This window comes from Mastigoproctus giganteus, chromosome 4 (genome assembly GCF_048544385.1).
Source record: "Mastigoproctus giganteus isolate SK-2022 chromosome 4, ASM4854438v1, whole genome shotgun sequence".
Lineage (NCBI taxonomy): Eukaryota > Metazoa > Arthropoda > Arachnida > Uropygi > Thelyphonidae > Mastigoproctus > Mastigoproctus giganteus.
Window position 1 is genome coordinate 197,647,754 of NC_143578.1, and position 14,319 is coordinate 197,662,072.

A 14,319-nucleotide genomic window follows, 5' to 3' on the forward strand; every position below is an offset into this window, starting at 1 on the left:
GGCAATGGTCAGGCCACGGGTTGAGTACTGCGTACAGGTCTAGAGGCCTCATTTTAGGAAGGATGTAGATTTGTTTGAGCATTTACAGAGAAGGGCAACAAGATTGGTGAGGGGAATGAAGAGGATGCTCTTACCATGAGAGGCTTAAGTTCTGCAAATCGCAGTGGCTGGAGATTAGACACCTGCGAGGTGATCTTGAATGGGTTGAGGACACTGAATTCTGATGAGATTCTTTCACTAGTTCAGATTACAAGTGGAAGAATCCCATCACAAGTACAAACCTAAGTGGGCATTAATTCATTTGAGGAAAGAAAGATGTAGAATAGATGTGTGGAAATTTGCCTTTAGCCAGCAGGTGGTTAATTGCTGGAACAAACTTCCATCTGTCATTGTGGAAGTTGGCAGGTTAAATAAATTTAAGGAGGAACTGGACAAACATTTAGAGGGAATTGGTTTGTAAATTTTTTTTTTGGCTGATGCTGCATAAGCTCATACACTTGCTTTCTTGCATCACGTTCCACTACTACTACTACTATTACTACTACTGCTGCTTGTGCATTCCACTTGATTTTTTAAAATTTATTTATATAATGAGTAGTGAACAGTGTTTTTCTGTTCCTTTCTTTTAGAACAAGCGCTAATTTATTAAAAAAATCTGTACAATTTGCACACTTTTTGGCCTACACGAGATAACTCGGGATAGCCCAAATGGGTTAATTACTTCCATGTATTTTCTACTAAAAAATTTATTAAAACTATACAATGAGTATTCACATGATGCATACTTTTAATCTGCAAAATAAAAAAAGTCGATTCGTTATGGCACATTTTCAGGAAAAAAATGTTCCGTGAAAGGGTTAATACTATTTCATTGGTAGAAGACTGGGAAAAGAACGTTTAATTGCTTCTGCTATACTTTTTGAAACTGTTTCACTTACTGATTATAAAACTAATATAATCATTTAATGGATTTTTTAAAAACTATCTTGCTTGTATGCAAGGGTACTGAGAAACTGCACGCATGCACACACGCACACATGCACACACACACCCCCCCCCCCCTTGCTTAAGGCGCCTCCGTAGCCAGGTGGGAAGGAGCAGCAGTGCGTAGCACACGCTTCTTGATTAGACCGGGGTTCGAGCCCGTCACCACCAAATACGAAGGATGCGGAAAGGTCAGGGAATGACCACCGCATATCCCGGAGCAATATGGCCTTAGTTGCTAATACTCATAAAAAACCAAACAAGCAAAAACAAGCAAAACCCCCCTTGCTTTGGCCATTACTACATACCAATCATTATGGATGTAAATACTTTTCTTCTTCACTTCCAAAATCCCTGTCATTAGGCAGAAATGAATGCCCAGGTGCTAGAAATTTCTGCTCAATTATTTAAATGTTATTATCATTCTTCTTTATTATCACTATAAAATATTTAAGGGCAAAGACATCATGCTACAAGGTAGAATGGCTAACATATAGGTTAGTGCAAAAGCATCATTTAATGTAGCCATCTACCAAAGTAGTTAAATTAATTAATTAAATTGGCATCATTTTGGTTATATCTCATATTGTGAATGCTACTGGCCTTAAATGATGCTTTTGCCCTTAAATATTTTATAGTCTATATCACTGCACACCATCAGGCATCTCTCATATTGTGAAGATATACTTCATAACTGGGTTGTCACTATTGCAACACCAGGGTACCTGCCCTCCTACCGAGGAGAAGCAAACAAGATTTGAAACCATGCTGTCTGGGTAGTGGTATCCGCTGAGAATAAGTAACAGTAGTCTTCTCCATTGGTGAAGTGTTACGTATTTGAGGTAGTACAATACCATGGCAACTCGTTGTGAAGGCATTCACAATATGAGATATAACCAAAACGATGCCAATTTAATTATTTAATTAAACTACTTTGGTAGATGGCTACATTAAATGATGCTTTTGCACTAATCTATATGTTAGTCTCTTTATTATCACTAATTTCATTAGTGATAATAAAGCTATTTTAATGTTTCGGTTTGACCAGATATACTGGAAGTGCTTTAGCAAGCAAGAGCATATTTCTTGTGATCCTCTTGCAGCATGTTTTAATCTCATACATAGAATTAACCTAGGTGATTTCTTAAATCATGGATTACAAAAGAAACACGTATGAATATACATGTTTCTTTTGTAATATGCATCAGAAACTGCAATACTAGAAAAAGAAGATCTAAATAGCACAAGAAAAGACCTTCACTAGCACTGGCTGAGTCTTCTTTCATACCCTGTCTTGTTTTCTCAGCTTTCCTTAAGCAAAGATCATGGAATGTCTCAAGCTTGTGCTTCTCTGCACTTCATAGTCTAGTATCAGTGACTTTAATTTTAAATTCGTCACATTTCTTTTTTTTTTTTTTTTTTTTTTTTATGAGAACCCCAAACACGAGAGGTATTATAACCTATAGTACTTAGTACCGTGCTTGGGTTGGAGGTTGAGAAGACGAAAGAAGATATTTGTTGATATTGGACTTGAACTTCTGTAGATTTTAATTTTCAGGAAATACGTATGAAGGAAGGTTGTTCCAGAAAACGGCAGTTGAATGAATAAATGAGGAAGATGAAAAGTTGGTTCTGTGGGCTTGAAGTTGGACAGTAAATGGATGTTGGCTGGTGGCGGCACGTGTTCGGACTGTTTTGAAAGAGAGAGCGGGAATTATAGAAGCCAATTCAGAAGAACAGTGTACTTTCTGAGCATGTGAAAGTGCTGACTGTATTGGGTGTTATGAGTCATAAAAACATGTCAGTAACAACTTTATTTTTCAGGAAGCAATTGTTTTTCTAGGCACTTTTCCTTGAACAAATTGTACATTTTGCACACATTCAAATTTTCAGTTAAATATTTTCTGTTCGAGTTGTGTGTCTGTGTGTAATAAGATTTTTCAGAAAGGAAGCTTTCAGTGTGCTCTCTAATCAACTTCACAGTCTCAGTAGGAGGTTTTCTGGCATTTTCTTTCTTCCCTCTTAAGTCCTCTCCTGGTGACCTGCCTTAGCATTAGTTAGCATTAGTAGAGGCATTTGATGCAAGAAAGCAAGCTTATGCAGCATCAGCCAAAAAAAAAAAAAAAAAAAAAAACCACTTCCACTTCACCCCTCTGTTCGTTCAAAATACCTGTCCAGCTGAGCCTTAAACTTATTTAGGCTATCAACCTCCACCACAAGGGATGGAAGTCTGTTCCACCAACCAACCACTCGCTGGCTAAAGGCAAATTTCCGCACGTCTATCCTACATCTGTCTTTCCTCAATTTGAATTTATGCCCTCTCAGGTGATTATTCTGAGCTAGAGGAAGAATCCCATCAGCATTGAGCATGCTTAAACCATTCAAGGCTTTATACACCTCTATCAGATCACCTCGCTGGTGCCTAGTCTCCAGACACTGTAATTTGCAAAACTTAAGCCTTTCTTCGTAAGAGCACCCCTTTGTTCCATTCACTAATCTTGTTGCCCTTCTCTGTACTCGTTCCAGCAGCTCTACATCCTTCTTGAAATGAGGCCTCCAGACCTGTATACAGTACTCTAGGTGTGGCCTGACCATCGCCTTATACAATGGAATAATCACCTCCTTATCCCTGCTGGAAAAATTCCTGTATATCATTGACAATACTCCATGAGCTACTCTTGCAGCCCGTCTGCACTGCTCAGGGAACTTCATATCTGCCTGCACAACCACCCCCAAGTCCCTTTCATTCTCTACCACTGTCAGTGTTGTACCATAGAGTTGATACGTTGCTCTGGGGTTGCTGTTTCCCATGTGTAGTACTTTACATTTGTCAATGTTAAACTTCATTTGCCACCTCTCAGCCCATCTGCTCAACCTTTCCAGATCCTGTTGCAGAAGCATAGTGTCAGTAGTGTCCTTGACAACCCTGCCAACCTTTGTATCGTCTGCAAACTTGGACATTAATCCCGATATACCATCATCAATATCATTTATAAATACAGAAAACAATAATGGACCCAACACTGAGCCCTGAGGGACTCCACTAATAACATCAGTCCACGATGAGCAGTGTCCATTGATTACCACTCTCTGTCTTCTCCCCCTCAACCACCCCTTTATCCATAGCAGCAATTTGCCTCCAATGTCACACTGCTCCAATTTGTGTAGCAGCCTTCCCAGAGTTAAGTGATGGGAGGCATGAGTAAGCCTCCCATCACTTACTGTAAAAAATTTAGAAAAATTTTATTTCTTACATACTTCAAAAGTTCCCTCAGAAATGGTCAAATTATATTTATTCACGTGTTCATGCAGGCCATGAACTCATGAGGATGAGATCTTATAACATGTACAAGGTGGAGCAGTCCACATAGAAAGGTATTTTGCCTGCAAAACTAACCAAATTCCCAAAACAGTTTGTGAAAAAGGGCCATCCATTCAACACTTATCTTATTCTGGCATTTTTTCTTGCACTCATTGCCATTTCTGTTGACATAACATTCACTACAGTTACATTTCTTCTCAACCATTGTTTTATGATAGATCTCAGGTTTCCTAACTTTTCCTCAATTTAATCACTATCTGGGCCACCTTCCATAATTAAATAACATTAAACTGTAACAGAACAGAGCAAGAGATCAAAATGAGAAGGGATTTAGCATTAGCATTAGTTGAGGCATATGATGCACGAAAGCAAGCTTATATAGCATCAGCCAAAAAAAAAAAACCCTTCCCATTTCAACCATCCAGTCACTCCAAATTTTTGTCTAGTTCAGCCTTAAATTTATTTAAGCTATCAACTTCCACAACAACAGATGGAAGTGTGTTCCAGCAATCAACTACCCGCTGGCTAAAGGCAAACTTCTGCACATCTATTCAACAACTGCCTTTCCTCAATTTGAATCTATGCCCCCTCAGGTTCTTAATCTCAGCAAGTGGAAGTATCCCATCAGTACTGAGCCTACTCAAACCATTCAAGGCCTTATACACCTCAATCAGATTACCTTGCAGGTGCCAAGTCCCCAGATGCTGCGACTTGCAGCCTCTCTTGGTAAGAGTACCTATTTGTTCCTCTTACCAATCTTGTTGCCCTTCTATGTACTTGTTCTAGCAACTCTACATCCTTCCTAAAATGAGGCCTCCAGACTTGTATGCGGTACTCAAGTTGTGGCTTGACCATTGCCTTATACAAAGGATTAATCACCTCCTTGTCAATGCTAGCAAAATTCCTAAATATCATCGAGAAAACTCCATAACTTGCTCTGGCAGCCCATCTGCACTGCTCAGAGAACTTCATATCTGGCTGCACAATTACCCACAGGACTTTTTCATTCAACACCTCCATGAGTGTAGTACCACACAGTTGGTACGTTTCTCTTGAGTTACTGCTACCCATCTGCAGTACTTTGCATTTGTCAATGTTAAACTTCAGCTGCCACTCCTCAGCCCATCTGCTTAACTTTTATAGATCCTGTTGCAGTAGCATACTGTCTTTACTGTCATTAACAACCCTGCCAACCTTTGTATCATCTGCAAACTTGGACATTAAGTCTGATATACCTTCATTGATATCATTGATAAATATACAAAAACAATGGGTCCAGGACCAAACCCTGGGGAACTCCACTAATAACATTAGTCCACGTAGAGCAGTGTCCATTTATTACCACTCTCTGCCGTCTCCCACTCAACCAAACCTTTATACATTGCAGCAACTTGTCCTTAATGCCATACCATTCCAATCTGGAACGCAGTCTTTCATGTGCAACAGTATCAAAGGCTTTCCTGAAATCCAAGTATATGATATCAAAATTATTTTTTTTCATCCAGTTCCATTGTGACCACATCGTAGTATTCAATCAAATTGGTCAGACAAGACTTCCCCTGAACAAACGCATGCTGTATCTGAACTATTACGGCAGTCAGTTTTATAATTATTTTGTTACCCTTTGAATCCCCTTTGTGAATTGGGGATACATTTGCATGTCTCCAGGGGAGATTCCACTCTGGAGTCCAGTCCAGAGTGGACCTCCCCTGAATTGAAGGATGCTCTCATAATTATGGCTAAGGGTTTGCTAACTTCCCTCGCTGCCTCCTAACTGTATATATTCCATCTGCCCCAGGTGCCTTTTTTTTATGTTTAACTTCAACATTTCAACTCCACTTTGCTCTATGTTATTACAAAATCATATAGCTCCCTGTTAGGGTTTAATAAACTTCTATCCTCCCCTTCTTTACCGAATTCCTCATGTGTGAACGTATATGCAAAATATTCATTCAGTTTGTCAGCTCTCTGAGCAGGATCATCAACAGTCGAAGAACCAACACCAAGTGGACCAAACTGATTCATCCTCTTCCTTCTGTTTACATAAGAAGTCTTTGTCATTTTTCTTTGCATCCTTTGCGAAATTTTTCTCGTTAAGCAGTCTTTTATCAGGCTTTGCTTGCCTAACTTTTGTGACTTGATTACAGACTAGCTTATATCTGCCACAGGCTTCTGAGTCACCTGATAATTTATATGCATCCCACACATTTTTCTTCTATGCCATGAGCCTCATGAGTTCATCTTGTTATAAAAAGCCTAGTGGCTTTTTATAACATGCACCTGTTCTTAATCTTAGTTACTCTAACACAGCCCATGTATTTCCTTGTTGCATGATGATTCTCAGCAGCTCTTGAAATCACAAGCAACCTGCTCCCTAACACTGCTGATTAGAATAGAAGCATTGCAAGAATCACTTTCACCTCTGCCTGTGGTTACTGTTAATCTTTTAATCTGTGAATCCCACATAAGTTAGCAGTTTTCCAACCCACCTAAAGCTGCCTTGATAGCATCAGCAAATATTCTTGCACCCTTTCTATTTAAGTGCATCCCATCCCTGTAGAAGCAGTCTCTTCTGTTAGCAAGCACAGTCCATACTGAAAAAAATTCTATCCCACGAGCCTTGCACAATCTCTCCAGGGCTGAATTGATTGACAAGGCTCTCATCATATACTCCCTCTTATCATGTCTAGGCAGAATTGCAGACACTTTCAAAAATTAACCCTAACTCACGACTTTTTTTTTTTTAAGATTGACCTGTGCTTTTTAAGTAAATCTGCAGGTCTCTTATTCTTAAGGTCATTAGTGACAATAATATCACCTTTTGTGCCCTTAAAAGATGATATCTGCTCTACGTCATCAACATTTGCCCCCTGGCAGACATACCTTGGTATCGTTCCACCTATCCTTTTTGCATAATATATTACAACAGGTCAAGTTGTTGTTGTTGTTTGTGGTTTTATGGCACAAAATCTGCTTTGGCTATATTGTGCCTGTTCAAGTTTTGCTTATACTGGTTAGGTTGTTACTTAGGGTGTTGGTGTCTTTTATTAGGATTGTCTTTTATTAGGAGGTAAGAGAGTTAAATGTGTGTGTGTGTGTGTGTGTGTGTGTGTGTGTGTGTGTGTGTGTGTGTGTGTGTGTGTGTGTGTGTGTGTGTGTGTGTGTGTGTGTGTGTGTGTGTGTGTGTGATACAAAGCTGGGTGATGATAATGTCTTTCATTAGGAGGTAAGAGTGTTAAATGTGTGTGTATCATACAAAACTGGGTGAGGATAATGTCTTCATGCCTGTTTGAACAAGAACTTGATTTCCAACATTTCAGCTGCTGTCTGATTTGATATAATTATGACAGTCACCATGCAGGGCTAGGTGGACCACTAGTTCCTCAATTGCCTGGAATTTTCATTTACAGTGCCAGCTTTGTGTTGGTCACAGTGTCATAAATTTTTAACTACGACTTACACCACTTGGTTTCCACACAGAATTTACTCTCTTCAAGTTAAAAATTATGGAAGTCCAAAATCAACAATTGGCTCATGTACAAGATACCTTCATTGTCCCTATCTCAATTCTCACAATAACTTTGAATGGTTCTTTTACTGAAAAAAAGCATAAGTATACTTAATGGTTTTATAAAACAGGAAACATTGTTTAACTTTTCCATTAAACCAATACCAATAAATTCTCTATTTCATAGGCAGTTTTTGTAATAAGAATTAGAAAAACATCATCCAAATTCATTTGAAAATAAAGTTAGATCTTATCACTTGCTATGTTTTCTTTAATACTGGTTAATTATGGAATAAGTAAACTTATACCATAATTAAATTATATAATTTAATAACATTAATGTAATTAAAATTTAAATTAAATTAAATAGCATAATTAAGCTTATACCACAAGAACTGTTACTATTGTCTATTTTTAAAAATTTTCTTAACGTTTCTGAAACTGTTTCTATTTTTTTTAAAACTTTCCTCTTTCTGTATTCAGTGATGAACAATCTTTTAGCTTTTTAGCTTATTTTTAAAGATATAAAAGTCAGAGTGCTCTATTAATAAAGAGTAGTTTTTGTGATTCAAAATGACTGGTCCTACTTTTAACACTTTTACAAATAGAAAATACCATTTACTGACAACAAAAATGTTGACAGTGTACTAAATACATGCACATTATCTATTACTGGACAGTTGTTTAATACTGGCACCAATTATTAACTAAATGATAGTAATTATTTTTATCTACCTCACGATTTTATAGTAAAACTGTATACCCTTAAACCAAATAACTTCAATACATAAGTAAATAACTATGAAGTTCTCCAAAACTTTGTTGCATGCACTGGTTCCCAATCTGCTGGTATGGCAGGTTATAAGCACAGAAAATCTGATCTTATTTGTGGAATTCTGACTTTTCAACAAACTGAAAAATACTTGATTATGGACAAAAAATAATAAACTATGTTAGTGAAAAACATTACAGTTACAATACAAACCAGTATTCCATTGCATTTTTGTAATACTGCTTTTTATTAAATGCAATTCTAGTACTATTTTTTAATGTGATTTTATATATCTGTTTTTCACTAAAGTAGTTTATGTGCAAGAATAACAAACTACTTTAGTGAAAAACATAAATACATACAGTTACAATAAAAAGCAGTATTGTGAAATATTTAAATTTTTTTTTTTTTTTTTTTTTTTTCATGTATACCCCAAACATGAGAGGTTTTAGAACCTTTGGTACTTAGTACCATGCCTGGGTTGGAGGTTGAGAAGATGAAAGAAGATATTTGTTGACATTGGACTTGAACTTCTGTAGACTGTAATTTTCAGGAAATATGTATGAAGGAAGGTTGTTCCAGAAAACGGCAGTTGAATGAATAAATGAAGCAGATGAAAAGTTGGTTCTGTGAGTTTCAAGTTGGACAGTAAATGGATATTGGTTGGTGGCGGCATGTGTTCGGACTGTTTTGGAAGAGAGAGCAGGAATTATAGAAGCCAATTCAGAAGAACAATGCCCATGGAAATCTCTGTAGAAGAGGCATGCAGCAGAAACAGTACGTCTATGAGACAGTGAGTGGAGAGACTCTGTTAGAGATGAATCATTAATTAACCTAACTGTCCTCTTCTGAATGGAATCAAGAAGCCTGAGAGAGGTTTTGGGGGCACCATCCCAGATGTGGGAACAGTATTCCATGGTAGGGCGGATTTGCGATTTGCACAGAGTGAACAGCTGTTTGGAAGAAAAGTAACGCCGTGAGTGAAAGAGAAAACCAAGTTTTTTAGATGCAGAGGAAGCAATGTTTGTAATGTGCTTGTGTCATGAGAGATTAGAAGTCAGGGTAATCCCCAAAAGAGATATATCATTTTGCCTAGAAATTGGAGTGTCACCAAAGATAAGCATAGGAGCAGAAGAATCCTTTTTGCAAGATATAAGACAAGACTGAGTTTTAGAAGGCCTCAAATATACTAAGTTGTCTTTGCCCCACTTGAGAATTACCTGGAGATCGGCATTTAAGGAATTGGTAGCAGATATTCGAGAAGTTGACACTGATTGAGCAGGGGCAAGGTTTCTCAAAATGGAAAGTGGAATGTAATGTGCTATCACTGGCAAAACTATGGATAGGATTTCAAGTCAATGGAAGAAGGTCATTAATATACAAGAGGAAAAGAGTGGGGGAAAGAACTGAACCTTGGGGAACACCGGCATTAGTGGAGAAGTTAGAAGACAGAGAGATGTCTACCATCACCCTCAGTGAGCGATCAGAGAGAACACTGGATAACCAATTACAAAAAACAGTTAGCAAACCATAAGATGGAAGCTTGTTGAGATGTCAGGCCTATGAGATGTGAAGAGCAACTGCTTGTGTTTCAACAAACTTTTCCATTGAATTAGTCCATAAATGGTTAACATAAGCCAGAATTATCACCAGTGGATCGACACTGATGGAATCCATACTGGAGGTCGTTGTTCAGACGGAAGGTTTCTAGGTAGTTTAAGAGTTGGCAGTTAATTAATTTCTCCATTACTTTCGAAAGAGTAGAAGTAATTGCAATGGGATGATAATTGGATGGGAGGGATTTGTCACCCTTTTTAGGAACTGGCTGGATATGAGCAAAATTTCCAAGTAGAAGGAAAAACACCTTTGGAATAAGAAAATGAAAAAAGGCGGCAAAGAACAGGAGTAAGTTCAGGAGCACAGGTTTTGAGAACAAGTAGAGAAATACCATCGGGACCTGAAGCTTTCTTAGCATCAAGATTTGCCAAAATCCTTCTGACATCCTTTTGACGGAAAAACCACAGGGGGCAATGAATGGAGCATGTTGGGAATGGTGGGAGGTGTTTTACCAAAATCATTAATACATGAGTTGGAAGGAAAATGGGATGCTAGCAGGTCAGCTTTATCCTTGGCTGAAGTGACAACAGAACCATCTGGTTTGGACAGAGATGGGCAAATGTTGCGGCCAATAGCTTTGGCAAGAGACCAGAATGCTTGGCTACCATTAGGGCAAGAAGCAAGTTTTTACCCTTAGCCTGTTCAAACTCTAGTTTGGACTGATTAATAACTGTTGCGAGCTTTGCAGTAGGCAGAAAATGAAACTGAAGAATTAGAAACAAGCTAATTACGAAATAGCAACATTATTCTCTTGAGCAGCCTTAGCACATTTATTGGAAAACCAAGGTTTAGATAAAGGACGAGATTTTAAAGTGGAGTGTGGAATAAAGGATTCCATTCCTACAAGAATAATTTCACTGACACAATCTGAGTAAACGCTGACATCAGAAGTTTTGAAACAGTAATCCGACCAAGAAAAGAAGAAAAGAAATCTCACAGGTCATCCCATTTTGCATTCTTGTAATGCCAAACAACATGAGATTGGGAATAGCTGGAGATAAAGGCTCCATAGGGGAAGAGACAATCACCAAGTTGTGATCTGAGGTTACTAAAGGACCTCTCACTTCGACCATGTACTTAGAAGGGTTGTTTGTGAGAAAAAGATCAAGCGTGTTGGCTGTATGATTAGGATTGTCCGGTATTGTTGTAGGTAAATGAACAATCTGTGCAAGGTCATTAGTAATTGCAAAACCCTCAGCATCTCGACCAGCTGGGTCGGTGTGAGTAGAAAACGGAAGCCAGCTGGAGTTGTGAACATTAAAATCACTAAGAAAAATTACATTGTTAGGAAAATTGGACTGGAGAAAGTCAAGTTGCAAAGAGAGGAAGTCAAAGAGCTCCAAGTGATTAGTGGAGTTGGGGAACGGTAGAGACAACAGATGAATTTGACACAATGAGGTAGAGAGATTTTAAGCTAGAGAAGATTGAAAAGAGATTCCAAATTACCAAGTCTCTGAGAGTGAATATTGGAACAGACATATGCACAAGTACCACCTTTGAGGCGAAAGGAATCATACAGCGAATAATTTGGGCAACTTAGATGAGCAGTAGTTGAATCAACCGATGACTGAGATTCTGTCAGAAAAAGTAAATGGGGTTTGGCAGACTGCAAGTGGAAATGGATGTCGTTGGGATTAGAATTGAGACCATGTATATTTGTGAAATGAATTAGGAAGTGTTTGGGAGGTTTTGATCTTTTCGCGGATAAGGTTATTTTATTAGTTTGACAATTCGTGGTGTACTCAATAGTAAGTTAACTAATAATCATTAGTTAACATATCTAGAAGAACTACATTAGAGTTCATTTAATAGAAGAATCATTCCATACTTTAGTCATGATTACTATCATCAGTAGAAACAAAGAAACTGATGCAAAAAATGGGAAAAAAAAATTCCGGAAACTTCATTATTGGTACACAGTTTTCAACAATCCTTTGGTATGACTAGCACTAATGCTATAACACTGCGCATGGCTGATCACTCATGGAACAGCTAATGATAGCATTCTGCCTGAGATGCTTGTTACCACAAATTAAAGAGCTTTCAAGTCCAATATAGATTTGGGGCCCTTCTACAAACTGAAAATTTCATTTATTTGAAAGAATCTTCCATACCATGGATATGGTATGGAAAGTCTTTTCAAATTAACAGAATCATATTTCAAACTGGGAACCTCAAATTAACAGGAACCTCTTTCAAATTGGAGAGGCTAATGCACATTCAAGTGCATTAGCCTCAAGCACTAATTTATTAAAAAAATCCGTATAATTTTCACACTTTTTGGCATACACAACATAATGTATAAAAAACACAAAAAACTATACAATGAGTATTCGCATGATGCATACTGTTAATCTGTAAAATTAAAAAAGTCGATCCATTATGGCACCTCAAATTAACAGAAAACAGTATCACACTAACGGAGACAGTTAGATTTATACTTTTCTGCTCCTCTAAAGCAGTAAAAACTTCAAGAACAGTTTCTGCACTCGTATAAGGTTATCTTTTGCATCATATATTATATGAATTCCAACCTCAAATTTCTTTATCAAATTGTTCATAGCTTCACAGAACATGGACCATGATGGAGAATTTGCATACGTCAAAAATGCTATAGTGCAGCTTTAGCATTGTGTCCTTGTCAGTGTGACTAAATGATTGCTTTACTCTTTGTAAATGTAAATAAACTATCATTCTACACTCAATGTATAAACTCGAACTATAAAGTCATGCAAATCTAATATCACATATATTAAAGGCATATGTAATATGGAATATTCTATAACTTTGAATATTTCCAGCAAGTATCTTGAGAGATATAAAGCCTCAGAATCCCAGAAATTATTTTATAATCACCATATGTACATGTGTGTGTAGATGTATATAATCATGTATAACATCCGAAATACAAAATATAACTAGTTTATAGCATTAAATAGATTAGTGTTTTCCTGCTAATAACTAAGTTAATAAACATAAGGCTAAAAGCCTCATAAAATTTATTTGTGCAGTATTAACATTAATTCTTATTATTCCTGTTAATGCACAGTTTGTGATAAAAACAACATGCAAAGATATTACAGCATGTTTTTTTAACCAACTGTTTCAATGGACCTAACAGACAACACAAGGTTCACCTTTTTCAAATCTTTCATTGTCATTGCTAATAACTGAGGTAGCATCACCATCTTGGTTGCAAATAATGGCAAATATTCATGCGCATTAGCCTCAAGAACAATGGATCTTACTACTGGATCCATGGAGAGTTCCTAAATAGGAAGAAAAGGTCCATCAATTTCACATATGGATCATTTGAAATAATAAACTAAAAAAGTTTAGTGTGTTAAATGGAACAGTTATAAAGCTAACATCACTCAGTTAATAAAGTATCAGTGTAAATTCTGAGCAATGTTAAATCAAATATTTCAAGCTATAGAAAAAGTATATAACTATTGTACCATAAATGCATAGAATCAGATTGTAAGTAGCTATAATGAAAGCAATGTTTGTATAAAACAACATCATAACATAACACAACAGAATTTTGAATCCCTTCACAATATGAGATGTTGTACAATAATGCCATTTTATGCAAACTTTGTTTGCTTTCATTATAGCTACATACAATCTGATGTTATGCACTAATTGCATGATAATATTAGAATACCTAATATTAGATTGGAAGATGATCTCAAGTGGAGAAGACAGAATTCCCCCACAAGTTTTTCAACATAACAACATGCAAGTAAGGCTGTAGATAGACTTGTGCACACACTTGTACAGTCATAATACAGATGGGGCAATATAGCTTTAGATGGCTAACGTGCTATAAAAATCATAACAATAACATTACTGATATAAATATTCTGAACCATATATAAAGAAACATTTGCTTTACACATTCTGCATTTGCAAAAGATTATTATTGCACTACATATGCATTAAATTATGACAGAATATATTAACAATGAAAATCACATTGACATTGCAACTCCTTACTTGATTTCTTCATCAATGCAAATAATACTTTAAGTGCCATATAACAAAAATACATACAACAAACACAAAGAAAGAAATATAAACTCTTCTTGCAATTATAATACAAATGCTCATGAA

The 14,319-nt window shown here is 36.9% G+C and overlaps 1 protein-coding gene across 1 annotated transcript in view; it reads right to left on the bottom strand.

Moving 5' to 3' along the window:
- LOC150087313 (E3 ubiquitin-protein ligase LRSAM1-like) overlaps positions 1-14,319 on the bottom strand; it is a 533,929-nt gene that overhangs the window by 51,012 nt on the left and 468,598 nt on the right. The window contains exon 17 of the mRNA XM_090372443.1: positions 13,341-13,472. Coding sequence (XP_090228569.1) covers positions 13,341-13,472 — 132 coding nt within the window. The remainder of the gene's footprint in view (positions 1-13,340; positions 13,473-14,319) is intronic.